At 35.0% G+C, this 14,915-nt stretch overlaps 3 protein-coding genes across 6 annotated transcripts; 1 reads left to right on the forward strand and 2 right to left on the reverse strand.

Annotated features, from left to right (window-relative positions):
* Nucleotides 1–310: 310 nt before the first annotated feature.
* LOC111314441 (U-box domain-containing protein 9-like) lies at nucleotides 311–2,967 on the forward strand. The gene is made up of 2 exons (XM_022915812.2): nucleotides 311–836; nucleotides 1,690–2,967. Exons 1-2 carry the CDS (start codon nucleotides 534–536, stop codon nucleotides 2,773–2,775), a joined length of 1,389 nt encoding a protein of 462 aa, XP_022771547.2. The 5' UTR covers nucleotides 311–533; the 3' UTR covers nucleotides 2,776–2,967.
* Nucleotides 2,968–6,699: 3,732 nt separating this feature from the next.
* LOC111314442 (E3 ubiquitin-protein ligase CHIP-like) lies at nucleotides 6,700–10,153 on the reverse strand. Of its 3 annotated transcripts, none has more exons than XM_022915814.2 (8): nucleotides 9,747–10,153; nucleotides 9,571–9,638; nucleotides 9,364–9,427; nucleotides 8,465–8,536; nucleotides 7,835–7,968; nucleotides 7,555–7,708; nucleotides 7,343–7,453; nucleotides 6,700–7,261 (listed from the first exon to the last, which is right to left on the reverse strand). In XM_022915814.2, the coding sequence occupies exons 1-8, from the start codon at nucleotides 9,861–9,863 to the stop codon at nucleotides 7,136–7,138; spliced, it is 846 nt and encodes a 281-aa protein (XP_022771549.2). In that variant the 5' UTR covers nucleotides 9,864–10,153; the 3' UTR covers nucleotides 6,700–7,135. The 3 variants fall into 3 exon arrangements, with proteins under 3 accessions (XP_022771549.2, XP_022771550.2, XP_022771548.2); XM_022915815.2 differs by having other exon boundaries at nucleotides 6,700–7,268; nucleotides 9,747–10,055; XM_022915813.2 differs by having other exon boundaries at nucleotides 6,700–7,453; nucleotides 9,747–10,055.
* LOC149512166 (adenylylsulfatase HINT3-like) lies at nucleotides 9,973–14,894 on the reverse strand. Of its 2 annotated transcripts, XM_089752953.1 has the most exons (7): nucleotides 14,405–14,888; nucleotides 14,250–14,305; nucleotides 13,545–13,602; nucleotides 12,921–12,987; nucleotides 12,007–12,062; nucleotides 11,654–11,707; nucleotides 9,973–11,564 (listed from the first exon to the last, which is right to left on the reverse strand). In XM_089752953.1, the coding sequence occupies exons 1-7, from the start codon at nucleotides 14,600–14,602 to the stop codon at nucleotides 11,445–11,447; spliced, it is 609 nt and encodes a 202-aa protein (XP_089609079.1). In that variant the 5' UTR covers nucleotides 14,603–14,888; the 3' UTR covers nucleotides 9,973–11,444. The 2 variants fall into 2 exon arrangements, with proteins under 2 accessions (XP_089609079.1, XP_089609080.1); XM_089752954.1 differs by lacking the exon at nucleotides 14,250–14,305 and having other exon boundaries at nucleotides 13,540–13,602; nucleotides 14,405–14,894.
* Nucleotides 14,895–14,915: the final 21 nt, after the last annotated feature.

Here is a 14,915-nt window from a genome sequence, read left to right on the forward strand (position 1 = left end):
TACATTTAGAATATAAAAATTTGATTTGTAATTCTTTTAAATTAATACTTCAATAATTATAACTTGAAATTTTTATTTTTTAAAACAAGTAAAGCTAAGTCTTAAAATAACTGTTAAGTTTAATTAAAATATTATTTTGAAATTTTTTTCATTTAATTGACCTGAAAGGCTGAAACTCATTAAAGCGGCGTGTTTAGAGAGAGCAAACCTCCTACGCCTAAAAAAAAAAAAAAAATTCCAACCCCCACAAAAAATTTTTTTTTGATAGAAAATAATAATAATAAATATTGAGTGAGGTGAGACGAGAAAGGGGGAAGAGCGACAAGCATTAACTTTGTATTGTTTTTTTTTTTTTTTTTCCCCTCAGTTCAGTTTTAAACTGTGAATCAATTCAGAATAGAAAAAAAAAGAGAGAATGAAACAAAGCATTCTCATTCTCTGTTTTTTATCTTTTGATAATAGTTAACGGCTTTGATTTTTTATTTTTTTAAAAATTATTTTTGGGTGGTGGTGGTGGGGGCGGAAAGGATCAGATGGCGAAGATCGGGGTGTTGAGTTCTGATCCAACGGTGAGAGCGAAAGCGGCGGAATTGAAGAAAGAATTGCAGATGTTGGTTAGGACAATCGTCGACGATGATGATTACATCATCCACACCATCGATCAAGCTAAAGATGTTCTTTGTGCTTTGAGAGAGCTTAAGTTCAGCAAACGATCGACGGCGGCTACCACAACGTCGTCGTTGAAGTTACATAAAGTCGTGTCCTGTCCTGAAGAGTTTAGATGTCCTCTTTCTAAAGAGCTTATGAGAGATCCTGTTATTTTAGCTTCTGGCCAGGTAAAGCTCTGTTTCTTTTATTTATGAAAATTTTGGATTGGTTTTTGATGTTTCAAAGGAAACGAATTTTTGAAAAAGGATTTTTTTGGGGGTTTTAAGCTATAATTTGAGATAATTCAAGTGGGATTTTAATTTAGTGGATAACCGAGTGGTTTGAATTCGGTATCTTGAGTTTTTTTTTTTTTTCGAAAATCATGTTATTGAAACTTCTGTTTGTTTTTTTTTTTCAAATATGTAGTAATTTATAATAATTTTTTTGGGTCGTTTGATTTCTCTTTCTCAATGTTATAAGAAAATTTCTGATGTTTTGGTGATGAAGGTTGTTTATTTGTTTGACTGTTTGGTGTTGAAGAAAAACGTGGCTGCATGGGTTCCACCTTCTTTTCCTTTTTTTTTTTTTAAATTATTATTGTCTATTTTTTTCCTCGAATTATATCAGTTAAAGTGAATTTCTTTTTCTGCATTTTGGTTTCAGTAAGAAATTGATAGACATGTAGAGTGATTCTGATGTAATTCATTGAAATTGAAGATTCGAAAGTGCAGTGGGTATTCGTACTAGTTTCTCAACTATTTAAAGATTAAAATTCGGGCCGTGATTTGGATTTTTGTAATTTATCTTTCAAGTAGATTTTTTGCCTTATCGTCCTGTTTTTAGAGATTAGAATGCTCTGGGAAAGTAAAAGAAATTTGCTTCCTTTTAATTGCGTAACTGTTTTACGATGATTATTTTTAGTGGGTTTGTTTTAACTCGATGTCCATGGATTCAAGTTCACCAATTGGATTGGTTGTCCTAGTTTGCGTTAAGCGTCGATGTGTCTTGGTTTCTGATTTGGTTTCATATGTCTATGTGCAGACATACGATAGACCCTTTATCCAGAAATGGCTGAATGCGGGCAATAGGACTTGCCCTAGAACCCAACAAGTTCTTTCATACACGGTTCTCACTCCTAATCACCTTATCAGGGAAATGATATCGCAGTGGTGTAAGAGTCAGGGAATAGAATTGCCAAACGCTGTTCAGTATGGTAAAGAGGAGGGGGTCAACGAAGCTGAACGTAACCATTTCTTTTCTTTGATGGAAAAGTTGTCTGCCACGCTTCCTGAGCAGAAGGAAGCAGCTAAGGAGCTTCGCTTGTTGACAAAAAAGATGCCTTCATTCCGGGGTCTTTTTGGTGAATCTGTTGATGCGATTCCTCAACTGCTCACCCCGCTTTCTGGAAGCAAATCTCAGAGTGGTGTTCACCCTGATCTCCAGGAAGATGTGATCACGACACTCTTGAACCTTTCAATCCATGACAGCAATAAGAAGCTCGTTGCTGAAACTCCAATGGTTATTCCTCTTCTTATGGAAGCACTGAGATTTGGGACTATTGAAACAAGGAGCAATGCGGCTGCAGCCCTTTTCACTTTATCTGCACATGATTCTAACAAGGCACTTATTGGTAAATCAGGTGCCTTAAAACCTCTCATTGACCTTCTAGATGAGGGTCATCCATTAGCAATGAAAGATGTTGCTTCTGCTATATTTAACCTATGCATTATTCATGAGAATAAGGCAAGAGCTGTGAGAGATGGTGCAGTAAGGGTCATTTTAAAAAAGATAATGGATGGTGTGCTTGTTGATGAGTTATTGGCTATCCTTGCGATGCTTTCAACCCATCAAAGGGCTGTTGAGGAAATGGGGGAGCTTGGAGCTGTTCCTTGCTTGCTTTGCATTGTCAGGGAGAGCACTTGTGAACGCAAGAAGGAAAATTGCATCGCGATCCTCCACACTGTCTGTCTTAATGATCGAACCAAGTGGAAGGCACTAAAGGAAGAAGAAAGTACCCATGGAACAATGTCTCAGCTTGCTAAAGTTGGAACGCCTAGAGCGAAGAGAAAGGCTAATGGCATTCTTGAGAGACTGAGAAGGGCTGTTAATATTACTCATACCGCATGAAAATCTTAGTAAAAGCGTCATTTGTAAATTCTGTTTCCAACTCCTGGTGATCAGTGTAGCATATCATCATTCCGATGTAAATTCTTGACCTTCATCAGTGTTTTAATCTCAGTTTTATGAGTTAGCCTCTGTTAATAAACACGTTGGAAGCTTATGTTTATAAGATTTTCTCTTTTGTTTGTTCCAACAAAATTTTGCCGGCATTTGGATTTTACAGGTAACAGAATGTTGGCTCTTTTTACTTGTTTTCTAGCATACACTCTTGTTTTTGTTTGAATTTCCGTCATGCATCAGATTCCCTTTTTTTTTTTTTTTGTGATCCTATAGTTCCTTCACATGGCCTTTTTAGTAGCTACTTGAATTTTACTTGACATATAACTTTTCCCCTTTTCAACAAGTTGTACTTCATCCTTCAGTCTTGGATTTATACCAGAAAGATTTTATATCTTTCAACTTCGGCTTTGTTTTGTCCATAACCTATTGCGTCGTACAATATATGAATTTTTCTTGCAATAGCAAAGACTGGTTCTTTCACTCGATGTCCAACCGATGATGGAACCAATCTTTTTATCACACTATTCATAAATGAATGAAAAAGTTGAATGAATGGTCCTTAAAAGAGTTCGATTTGGAATGGGAAGAATGTGTCCATTTTGAATGGCTGGTGATTTCTGGTGTTGTGGTCCAATTTGCTGCCTGCCCCCTTTCCTCCAATCTCCCCAAAGTCTTCATTCTCTTCTTCTTGTACTTCTCTCAAAGCTAATATTAGTTGTTGTGCCCAGCTCCGAGCTGAAATAATCCTGAAAATTATAAGAGGAGGAGAGCAACTAGAAGCAAAGACAGAAAGTGTTTTCTGTGGAAAAGAAAAGTAAAGAATTAGAGATCAAATGAAATGAAAAGATAATAATCGGATGTCAATATTTATAGACAGAAGAGGAAAGAACTATAGAAGATCACAATGACATAATCAAACTGATGTGATATTGAACATATCAGGTCAATTTAATATATCAGATCAATTCAAATATTTAAAATGTCATTGATTTTATGTTGATAATTTCTAATAATAAAAGAAAAAGACAACAATGTCCTTTTAACCAATAAATGCTCGTGACAACTAGCAATAGCAAGTATCCACCGCCCCATTTTTTTCTTCTTTTCAAGCAATTAGATGAATGAGTAACGAATGTCTGAAGATGGAGTAAGGTTGAAACTGAGATCTGAGAATGACTTATATCCATCTCTAATTCTTATGTCTAGATTTGTTTTCTGGTGCCGACGTCTGCGGCACCTAAACCTGTTTTAGTACGAGCAATTGACGTGTGATTTGTGTATAAATTCACATTCGAGAAAACAACTGCGTAACAAACTAAACATTCCAAAAGAATTTCATTGCAATACTTCAAACCGTGTTGGTTTACGGTCTGAAATTTTGGTTCTCAACACTATGATGATCACGGTTTTGTCTAATTGGTTAAGTAAAACATGTTACGAAATTCCAAACGCATTAGAATACTAGGAAAATTCCTGATTTGGAACCCATGTTTTAATAGTTGAACTGTCATACATATACTTTTTGTATAAACAAATAAGAGTGTTGCATCCCAAACATTTAGCTTACCCCAATTTCCCAAATCAAAAACAATAGCTGTGGTTTTGCTAATTTGAGCAGTTTTTTGGCCAAGAAGTGGAATGATCATGGAATGTTTGACAAAATCATAAGTGGCTGTCTGTCTAACTAAAATGACCAGGACAAAAACACTTCCATCAAAGCATGGAGAGACTTAAAAAAATACATATTCTTCTAATACTTGGACCTTTTATTACAGGACAGAATCATTTAAACATCGAATGTTAGTTAAAAAAAAAAACTTAAGAAAGTGAACACTTCTAAGCTCACATAACTGCGTGCATGGGAGATTGGAAAAAGGGGGTAAAATAGAGAGAGGTTGTTGATGTTTTTCGCTAAATCAAACAAATTCACCGAAACGAAATGGGTCTACCATGTGCCACTGCCGACTGCAATGGCTCATGATAGCTCGCAACCTTCCAAAGGGAAATGCGCATATGCTTTGCCCTGTGCTGTGGCCTCAAGCCTGCAGTCTACACATTTTTTTTTTTATATAATTGAGGCCGGCAGAATTTAACTCTAATAATTAGAGTTAAGAATCACAACTGTTGGTTGTAATCCACACATAGCAGAGTGGTAAATGCCATTTCTACTAATTTCTAATATTCTCTCAAATGACATTCATCCATAAGGAAAAATAGTGATTTTTCACATTTTCAGCATCTCTTCTTTTTCTTGTTTTAGGCATTCAATTTTCAATTACTACATAAACGAACTTCATTAACAGATATCTGTACAAACGCCGGTTAAGAACCTAAGAGACATGAATTCATAACTTACATGTGAATAAATTGTATAAATTTGAAATAAAGCTAATATAACCAATATTAATATTTTCCCTAAAACAAACAAAAATAATTGGTCACGGCAGAGTGTAATGGGTCAGTGATTATGGAATTATTGCTGTTGATGTGATACGATGAAACTGAATAATTGGTTTATGCGCTGGCCTTTTTTTTTTCTTTTGGTGAGTGGGAAGTAATAGATAGTCTCTTCATTCATTTCTGGCTAAATACTTGAATTGAATGGGAAAAAGGATACAGATACCATGTTCGGAACAAACAAAATCATGTGCATTGAAAACAACCATTGAGGTGACTTTGCTATAAACTATACCTATACTACAAGGCTAGCAAAGAAAACGAGTGAATTAGGATGGCTTCTCACCCATATCCACAGAAACACAGACAACAAATGCAAATTGCATGATTTTTAATATCTTTACTTTTGACCTTTCCTTGACCTTTTTCAATGCTAATAATGAAACTTTTAAGCAATCTTTGGCTTTTAGTTAAATTTATTCCTACTATTTGCATAGAGTTACAAAAATTCCTCACTGGTGGATATAAAAAAAAATCGAATCCCTTCGCCCCATTTTAGGTTCTTTTGATTAGTTTCTTATGAGTCTATCCATTGCGTCTTTATCAAAACAAGGAATGTTGGTTACCGGCAAATATTTGTTTTTGGACCCATTAGTTGGATGACCAAGGTTGTTGGGCTTTTCTAGTAACCCATGCCTAAGGTTTTAGTTGATGGGTTTAGACAAACTAATAGCATTGTACTTTCTCAATGTTTTATTCGAGTTTTGCATTCTTGGTGGTTGTACGAAAGTTTGTATTAGATTCTTCAATTTTTGTAAGAAATATTTTTAAAATAAAAAAATTCTGAATGCAGCCTATCAATGTTAAAATTCGTCTTTAACCTTACAAAATTCATAAATGTTGAATGATATATATATATATAACTACGAAGACAATTGATAAAAATCAAGTAGTTAAATGGCCAAAACCATACCTTGCAATCCGTGACACTGTTCCATGTGATTTCCTTCAACGGGCTTAAGCTGCCAATATTGACGTTGGAAACATCCGATTGTCAGCATATGCGATGCATGCAAATCTTTACTATAGTTACAGATAGTGATAAATTTTGGTGAAAACCTTGTTTCAGCAGCAAGGATAATAGGTGAACTTGGGCGTACCCTGCCAATAAATCGGTGGTGAAATGCGCAACCGACAAAAGCAGTCTTTTAGTGGTGATAAAATTTTATGTTTTGGATTATACTGAGTTTTTACGGGGTTGGTGCCTTGGTGACTGTTCTACAATTTAGATAAATTCCCAGATGGATCTTTTGGATCTTCTGATCAGACCTGAAAAGAGCAAGAGACACCAAAGATTGGTATTATCAAAAGCTCAAAATTTTCATTCATAGCTCCTCTTGACTATGATTACTCAGATTTAGACAGGGTGACTTATCAAGTCGGACACACCGACTTAGCTGGAAAGCCTGGAAATACTAGCTGCTAATGGCTTTCACGATTATTTAGATAAACTAAAGCATATACTAAATTACATGTCATATACAACAAAAACTTTAAAAATAGGTTGAAACATGCAGGCTGACAATAAACCAACAATCCCAACTGTAGCAATACAAAATGTCTGCCGCTAATGCCATGAAGCCCATACACGGCCACTCATAATAGCATGAATTAGTTTTGATAAACATGTACAGGTTAATTTTTATGAGAATAACTGTACAATTTAAAAGTAACACAGGACCTCAACATGCACCGGTAAATGGCATGGCATTACACATTGAAGCGTTCATGAAATAGCTATACCAAATCTGACTGATGTTCACCAAATAGAATAGCAGACTCCGACCAATAACTTCTCTTTGCCACGCTAAGTCAACGCATGCCCAGCAAAGTTAAGAACATTCAACCTTTAGTCTGTCTTGTATGCCCAACCATGTTTATCTAAATATGCTTGGACTGCTTCCTTTATCGCCAAGTTGGGTACAAGCTGGGATATATCAAGTGGCTCACGCGTGATTGGATCAAACTTACCAACCTGTTTCCTAGTAGGTTGATGATTAATGTTAGTGTTAAATGAAAAGGCATCTAAACATACAATATTTCCATAGCACGTCACCTTCTGAAGATGATCAAGGATCACCGCTCTCTCATATGTAACTCCACTTGGAGTAATGACAGGATCACGAAAAATATCAAGTGTGATTTTACAACACAAGTAATCCGGCACCTGAAATTATCTATCATGTCTCAGCACAAATATAAAATAGCACGTATAATTAAAAATTAAAATGAAGGATATACACTAAATAAAACAACACAAATTCTTACCTCACCAGGGATGTCAGCTTCACCAGCTTTCCTAAACACTTGTCCCAGAGCTTCTAGTTGTTTCATATGGGAAATACTAGCTTCATCTAAGAAACCTTCAGGTTGAGAATCATCAAGAAAATGTTTTTCTCTCAGAGCAGTTTCACAGGCCTCCCTGCAAAACAGAGAGAAGATTTGTATGAACCAAAAACAAACATTAGGAACAATTCTCCGTGAAAAGATTTAAAAGAGGTAATCTTTCCCCTGGAAGCAAATGTCTAAACTCACAAGGATGACATACTTCAAACTTTGCAATTCCCATGAACGTTTGGTAGATGCATGCTCCCATTGTAGGTACTTTGCCTTTGCAAGCTCCTGCCAAATCTCATCTACCATATAACCATCGGGATTTGCACCCCTTCCAAGATCCATTGCCTACATAAGCAAGTTAGCCTGTGAGTATGATGCTAAGAGAAGGAAATACATGCTCAATACAGGTTCATTTAGTCTAAAAATCTAATTCCTATAAGATTATACACACAGTGAGAACCAAACCCAAGGATATTTGGCAACAAAACCTGATACAACTCAATCATCTTTGCATATATATATATATATATATATATATATATATATATTCCAGGCAAAAATAACTTCTGCAATATTTTTGTGAAGAAAGAGTGGAATCTATATAAAAATGCAGTTCCAACAATAACTTCCAGAAAAAAGTTGTATATTACAAAGCTTCTAACCCTAAAATATTTGGACCACTCGCTAGGATAACCAGACTTCAAAGGCCAATGCTTAGTTCATTAGAATACGTTTTAATGGATAACGTGAATATCAAAGTAATCCTAAAAACTTTAATGGTTTCATTTGCTTATCATTCCTAATTCTCAAGAAACAGAAAGATTTATCATGTCGCCTGTACCTTTTGTAGTTCCTTGACCCCTTCATCCAATTCTTGCTTCTGTAGCAAAGCAAGTCCCAACATGTAGTGTGCCTATCATGAAGCAAAATGTAACTAAACCCTGTTAGTAGCAATAGTAAAAGAAAAGATATGCATATAAAGCATAAACTAAGCCAAACACCAGTTCTCTATTACTATAGGAAGAACAAATAAAAATGAACATAACTAGGTAGGTATAGCTTGCAGTTAAAGGTTAAGAAGTAAAAACTTTTAACCCAGTTGATATTTTCCTTCAAGCCAATAACGAGCAGGACTAAACCAGCTGGAGAAATGCATGATGCCCCACATTGCAAAACCAAGCTTCATTGTCAAGATCATCCATAAAAGGAAAAAAAAAAGTCTATGGTTAGAGAAAATCTAATGCAATTTTTATGCTGCATTGGTAGCTCAAATGAACAACCTAAGACGCATGAGCATCTCAAGAGTTTCAAACCAGCTTTGGATTGGTTTATACCTAAGACTAACATAGCAAGATAATTGGTGCCGCTTGACTTATGAAGTATCCTTAATTTGCTTCAACCTATCCCATATTTCCAACCTTATTCAGACTTCAAATTGAAGCTTGATTCATTTCCTTAAGAACTATTTAAAGAGTCAAAGATGAGTTTAAACTCAAATGTCAGCCTGACATGAAGCTTCAAACAACTTAATACTCGTTGAAGACCTTCTTATTGTTCCCCTAAACATAGCTCACTATTATACAAAAGAATTATCAAGTAAGAACAAATGGGCCCCCGATGAAGACAAGAAGAAGCCAAACCCTTTCAATACATGGATAGGTGCATGGCTTTTCATGTTAATTACGCACTCTCCACACTGAAAGAATCAGCAAAACCGAGTAATAAAGAGAAATAAATTACCTTGACAGAACTGTAGTCAATCTGAATAGCTCTCCGGCAATCCTCTTCCACTTTCAACCAATCGCTGTGTTAAATCAATAACCAAATGAAACAAGAAAACAACACACATTCAAGAACCACTTTCGGTTTTTTTTTTTTTTTCTAAAATAAAAGAAACCATTTTTAATAAAAAGAATTACTTAAAAAATAAGCACTAAGCATACATACTTTCGCCTGCGATGGCAAATAGCGCGGTTCGTCCAATACACAGGAACATTAGGGCACAAAGTAATCGCCTTTACACCAAAAAAATACATATTTACAGAAAATCAGAAATTTAAGAAATTTATTTAGTAACCACTAACTAATCAAACAAAAATGAAAAAAAAAAAGATTTATTTTACCTCAGTATAAGCATCAATGGCAGCCCCAAAACGATCTTTCTTGAAATAATTGTTCCCATCTTTCCTCAATTGTTCGGCTTGTCTTGCTACGGCGTTCAATGCCAAACCTGGCCCCATTTTTTTTTTTGTTCTTTCTTTAAATTTTCTGTTCAATCTAACGCGTAAATTGATGATCTTTGCTTTTCTCTTTAGCAACGCAAATGAAATCTGCGTTTTTTTTCCCCTCTAAAGTTTCCCTTTAAAAAGAAAGATCTTTTTTTTTTTGGAATTTGAATGGGGGAAATGGAAGGAGGGAGGGAGGAAGGAAGCAGCGCGATTTATAAGAGGGTTCAAGAGAGTTCTTAAGGTGGAAGGAACCCCAAAACGCAGGTGCCTTTTGAATTTTCAGAAATATCCAAACCCTCGCAGATTTTTTTTACTTTTTTTTTGGGGTACTGTTTTTAACTTTTAATGTACGATTTGGGCAGTGATTGAATTACATATTGAGGATGAACTTCTCTCACAGCCGAACATGAACTGTTGACTTTGGTCGGTGATTGAATTACATATTGAGGATGAACTTCTCTCACAGCCGAACATGAACTGTTGACTTTGGTCGTATTGTTGCTTCTTTTCTTCTAGGATGAATATCTGGATTTGAGAATCAATTGTTATTTTAGGAAGTCAATTGATAACAAATTCCCCCTATTTCTTTCGTTATTAATTTATTTTTATGTTTTTCTGTCACCATTATACATATAAGCACACAAAAAAATATGTATCACCAACCCATGACAAAAAATAACATCTTTGGCCAACCCGTGACAAAAGCAATGATCTCTTGTTTACAAATTTTTTTTTTTAAAAGAAAGGTATTATTACTGTTTCAACCTGATGATTCTGATGACGAACATTATGATGGTACATATAATTGCATAAAAAGAAAGTTAATTTCATGAAAATCCTATATTACAAAATAATAGTAATCTCTATGATCGGAATAAGTCTTTCAACAATCTTATTCCATTTTGAGAAGCTTTTCTTTCTTATTTTAATATTTCCATTTGGACATAACGGATAAGGTTTGTTGAATCAGACAATCCTAGGGGAAGGAAAGGTCAGATAAACTATGACACAGACACAATACTAACTTTAAAAAAAAAAAAAAACAATCATTATCTTGAAATTAAAACAAACGCGGCAAAATCATCCAGAAAAACTCAAGATTCAATATTTCAATTCATATATATACCCCAGACCGATTTACAGGCAAAGGCTTTCCATAAGCGAAATGATTGGGAACAATTTTCCAAACAATCCAAGTAAACTTCATATTCTAAATAACCACAAGATATTACTAGGAAAATACTTAAGAAGCTTCCTAGCATACTCAACAACAACATCATGCACATAATCAAAGCGCAGTGATAGTTATTCAGATTTTTTCTGACCCTACGCATTTTTTGAACAAGAATTAGAATGTTGGAAAACACTATGATGAAGGAGATGACTCCCATATACCTCACACTTTTATCCTTTTGCTTCGATGCAACTTGAAATTTCTCTACTAAAAGAACAAACAACCCAAAATTTTTCCAGCAACATTGTGAAGGTCCTATGAGATTCTTGAAATCTACTTGTATGGTACAGAAGCTTGTATAGTAAAGGTAAAGATTGGTGCCATATTTTAATTACAGCAGATTGATGATCCCACAAATTTCAAGACTGACTCAAAACTTGATCCTTGCTCTCTTCGGAAATGTTTAGCAACAATTCTCGAACACGTTTTGCAAGACCTGATGTTTCCTGGTCAAACTTTAAGGTAGACCGGTGCAAACTCTGTAAAACTTCCAACAGGTCATATTTATCCCCTGAAAGGTTACTCCAGTCTTGCATAACTAGAAAGCAAGTAAGCAAGTGAAGCATACCTCAGAAGTCCACAAGCAATCACACACTTTACGAGGGATTATGTGAATATGAGTCTGAAATTTGATATCATAAACAAGCCACTCAGAATTACTGTTTCACCCAATATAGATATTTAAACTAACATGTCAGACAAAATAAAAATTTGTTCCATCAATAGGCAATGGTAGTTCGATCTTTTTAGATTCCATCCAACAAGGACAATCCTATTAGATTCACATCTTGGAAAGCAGAGAGAAGGAGAAACATCACATAATTAGTTGCCATGAAACATAAACTACCCTTTCTGCCTACTCCTACACACAAACATTCAGAAGAGGGAAAAAGCCAGGAAAATGAAGAACTGGCAACTTACATGAAATATAACTTGACCTGCAGCTGCACCATTGTTAACCAACAAATTGAATGAATCTGCATAATTTGAAATTCCAAGTCAACTTACATGAAAGGTTTTATGGCATTTATGTCAACTACAACAAGTATAAATGTGTTGTCATCCACATATGTCACAAGAAAGATTTAACAAAAACCAGCAAGTGGGTAAGCAGAGTGTGACTGTCAATAAATTAGTTTTCCCCAGAGTAACAGAAATTGTACTGAAGCTGTATATGTGATGTGCATCATCTACCTTTCAGAAAACTAATTGAAATGACAGAGTAAAGTAGTTTTTAAATTACTATAAAATTGTACCAAAGTTTTCTGTAGAGAATGCTTCCAAGAAGTGAAAATGGAGCTTTAAACAGGGCAAAAATAGCATAAAAGAATTCACTTAGTCAAATCTAATTACATTCTATCAAGACTTTCTAGAACAAAGTAATGCCTGTCACAGTCCTTTTCTAGATTGAAAAAAGTTGCATCAAAATAAACTTCAAGTGGATAATTCTGTTATTAAATAGATTGCTGATAGTAAGCAATAACAGAAGCCACATAGTGGAAAACCAATACTACTTAGATACTTATATGCCGATAGGTGCTAATCTAGTGGTGAACTTATATTTTTTGATCATCCATATTTCCAAAATATGGATTAAGAAGAATGAATGAGGATCACCAAACAAATATAGAACAGTTGTTTCTTTTAGTGGCTTCAGCTAGTGTCAGAAGGTATCTAGCTTTGATTCATGCGTTTAATAATTGCATTTCCAAAGCCACAAATATTAAAGCAAGATTGATGGAAATTTTGACATATTAACATAATGTAGTTTAATAACTTCAAAGAAAAGTGAGATGTATAGATTATAACTGCAATAAAGACACTTCAGGGCATACCAGAACCAGTAACTTTCATGATTGCATTGCCAATAAAAGGCACTTTTGAACACATTGCAGCTACCACCTGAATCCTCCTCAAAAGAGACATAAAAAAGACTTTAAAAATGATTTATTCTAAGAAAATTCTCAAACAATCTCAATTTTACACAGCAGGATACTTAGACTATAACATTTATATAAATGGAAGTATGCTTAAATACATATATGCAGAGCACATAATACATGCATGATAAACACTTCTTTTGCATAGACCTAGTACAAATGTCAAACTGATTTTTTTAGATCTTAGCAATTGTAAGTTAATAAATTGTTTTAGACCTTGGCTTATCTTTGAGGCTATGTGCAACAACCAATGAATCCACTTTCTACGAAGAAGGAGCAAAATCTGTCTTGAAGTTAAACAGTGGAACATTCTGTCATTGCTTAGTCTTTTCAAGCATTTCTTTTTAACCCACATGCATGTTTTGATACTTTAGTCTGCTCGCTGATAAGTATAAAAATTTTTTCCTATCAAAATTCTTAAGTAAAATGTTGAGTGATATTGAGAAGTTCTCATAAATGCTTGAACAACATGCGCATTTCATAAAGAAATAACAAACAAGCTACGTCTAGCAAACTTACAGATGATGGAGTTGTGTCCAAGGAAGAAAAATGAGACTTTGGGATGATAAGAGAGTGCCTAGGAAACAACAAAAAAATGTGAAATGCAATGAGTAGCCCAACAGATTAGGTCAAAACAAAAAATTCATAATGTAAACATCATCATGGAAACAATAATATATCTATACTAAAAATTGATAATTATAGCCTTTATGTTAGCAGGCCTAAGACTTATCCAAGACAAACATGGAAACCTCATAAAATCAAAATAGACATTGAAAATAAGTACTTGACTTAGCGGCAGCTGGCACCACAACCACACATCAGTTCCAAATGCGCCCCAATCTGTCTGTAGGTCATGCCCTAAAAACTTCTTTTTTTTCTTAGTAGTCATTTTGCACTTAAAACCGGAGTTTTTAGAAAATGAAAACCTCATCTACCTTTCTCTCCCAACTACACCTGCCCTTGATTTCTTTTTTCAGCTAGTGCCACTGTTTTACCAAATAGGCAAATACCAACTGGACAAATTAAATTATTATGTTACCTAGGTGTCATAAAGGGGATTGAAAACAGGATTTATCATCTCTTCAGTCTTCACTTATCTTAACTTCACATTTGCCACACACAATTTCATTAAGATTGCTGTTTATGAGCAAGTTACTTTGAGTTTAAGACAGTAAATAATCAAATCTTATTACAATAATTATAGGAAAGATGATACCTTACCCACGACTCAAAGGACTGGTATCCAATATACACAAGCACATATTATCTTCATACAGCTGTTTAATTAAAAATAAAAAAGAAATCAAATTGGAAATTCAGAGAATTAGGCTGAAAATAATTAAATTAAAAAACCCAAAGAGATTTAAAGCTTTTACCTTAAGAGCCGGGGATTCACCGCGAATAATTTGACAAAAAACGCAGTCATTTCGAAAGGTTTCATTGTTAGAATCAAGTACTGTCTGCCTCCCGGACCAACAACTGGAAGCAGAAACGGTTGAGGAGCGGGCGGGAACGGAGCAGGAACGGGAGGGACAAAGATGAGAAGAGAGAATGGCGAGCCTCCGAGCCTCCATCTGGAAGTTGGCTATGGCATTGTTGTTTGTTCTATGTTTTAATACAATTGTTGGTAAAGAAGTATGTTTTGAGAAGAGGTCGGACAGAGCAGAGAGAGGAAAAGGGGTGGATTATCGATTTGAGGTCGCTGGCGGTTGTTGGATCCGCACCCCCCGCCAGCCAAGTGAGATTTTTGAGTCCGCTGTTTTCAACCAATGATTTTTTTCGTTCTTTTTAAGAACCGATTATGCCTAATTGCGAAAAAAAAAAAACATGTGAAAGCTGGGCTCAACTGCTTAAGCCATCCTTGACACCCCAAATTTCGGTTTGAAC

Source organism: Durio zibethinus, chromosome 23 (genome assembly GCF_047325235.1).
Source record: "Durio zibethinus cultivar Kanyao isolate XHJ-2024 chromosome 23, ASM4732523v1, whole genome shotgun sequence".
Taxonomy (NCBI): domain Eukaryota; kingdom Viridiplantae; phylum Streptophyta; class Magnoliopsida; order Malvales; family Malvaceae; genus Durio; species Durio zibethinus.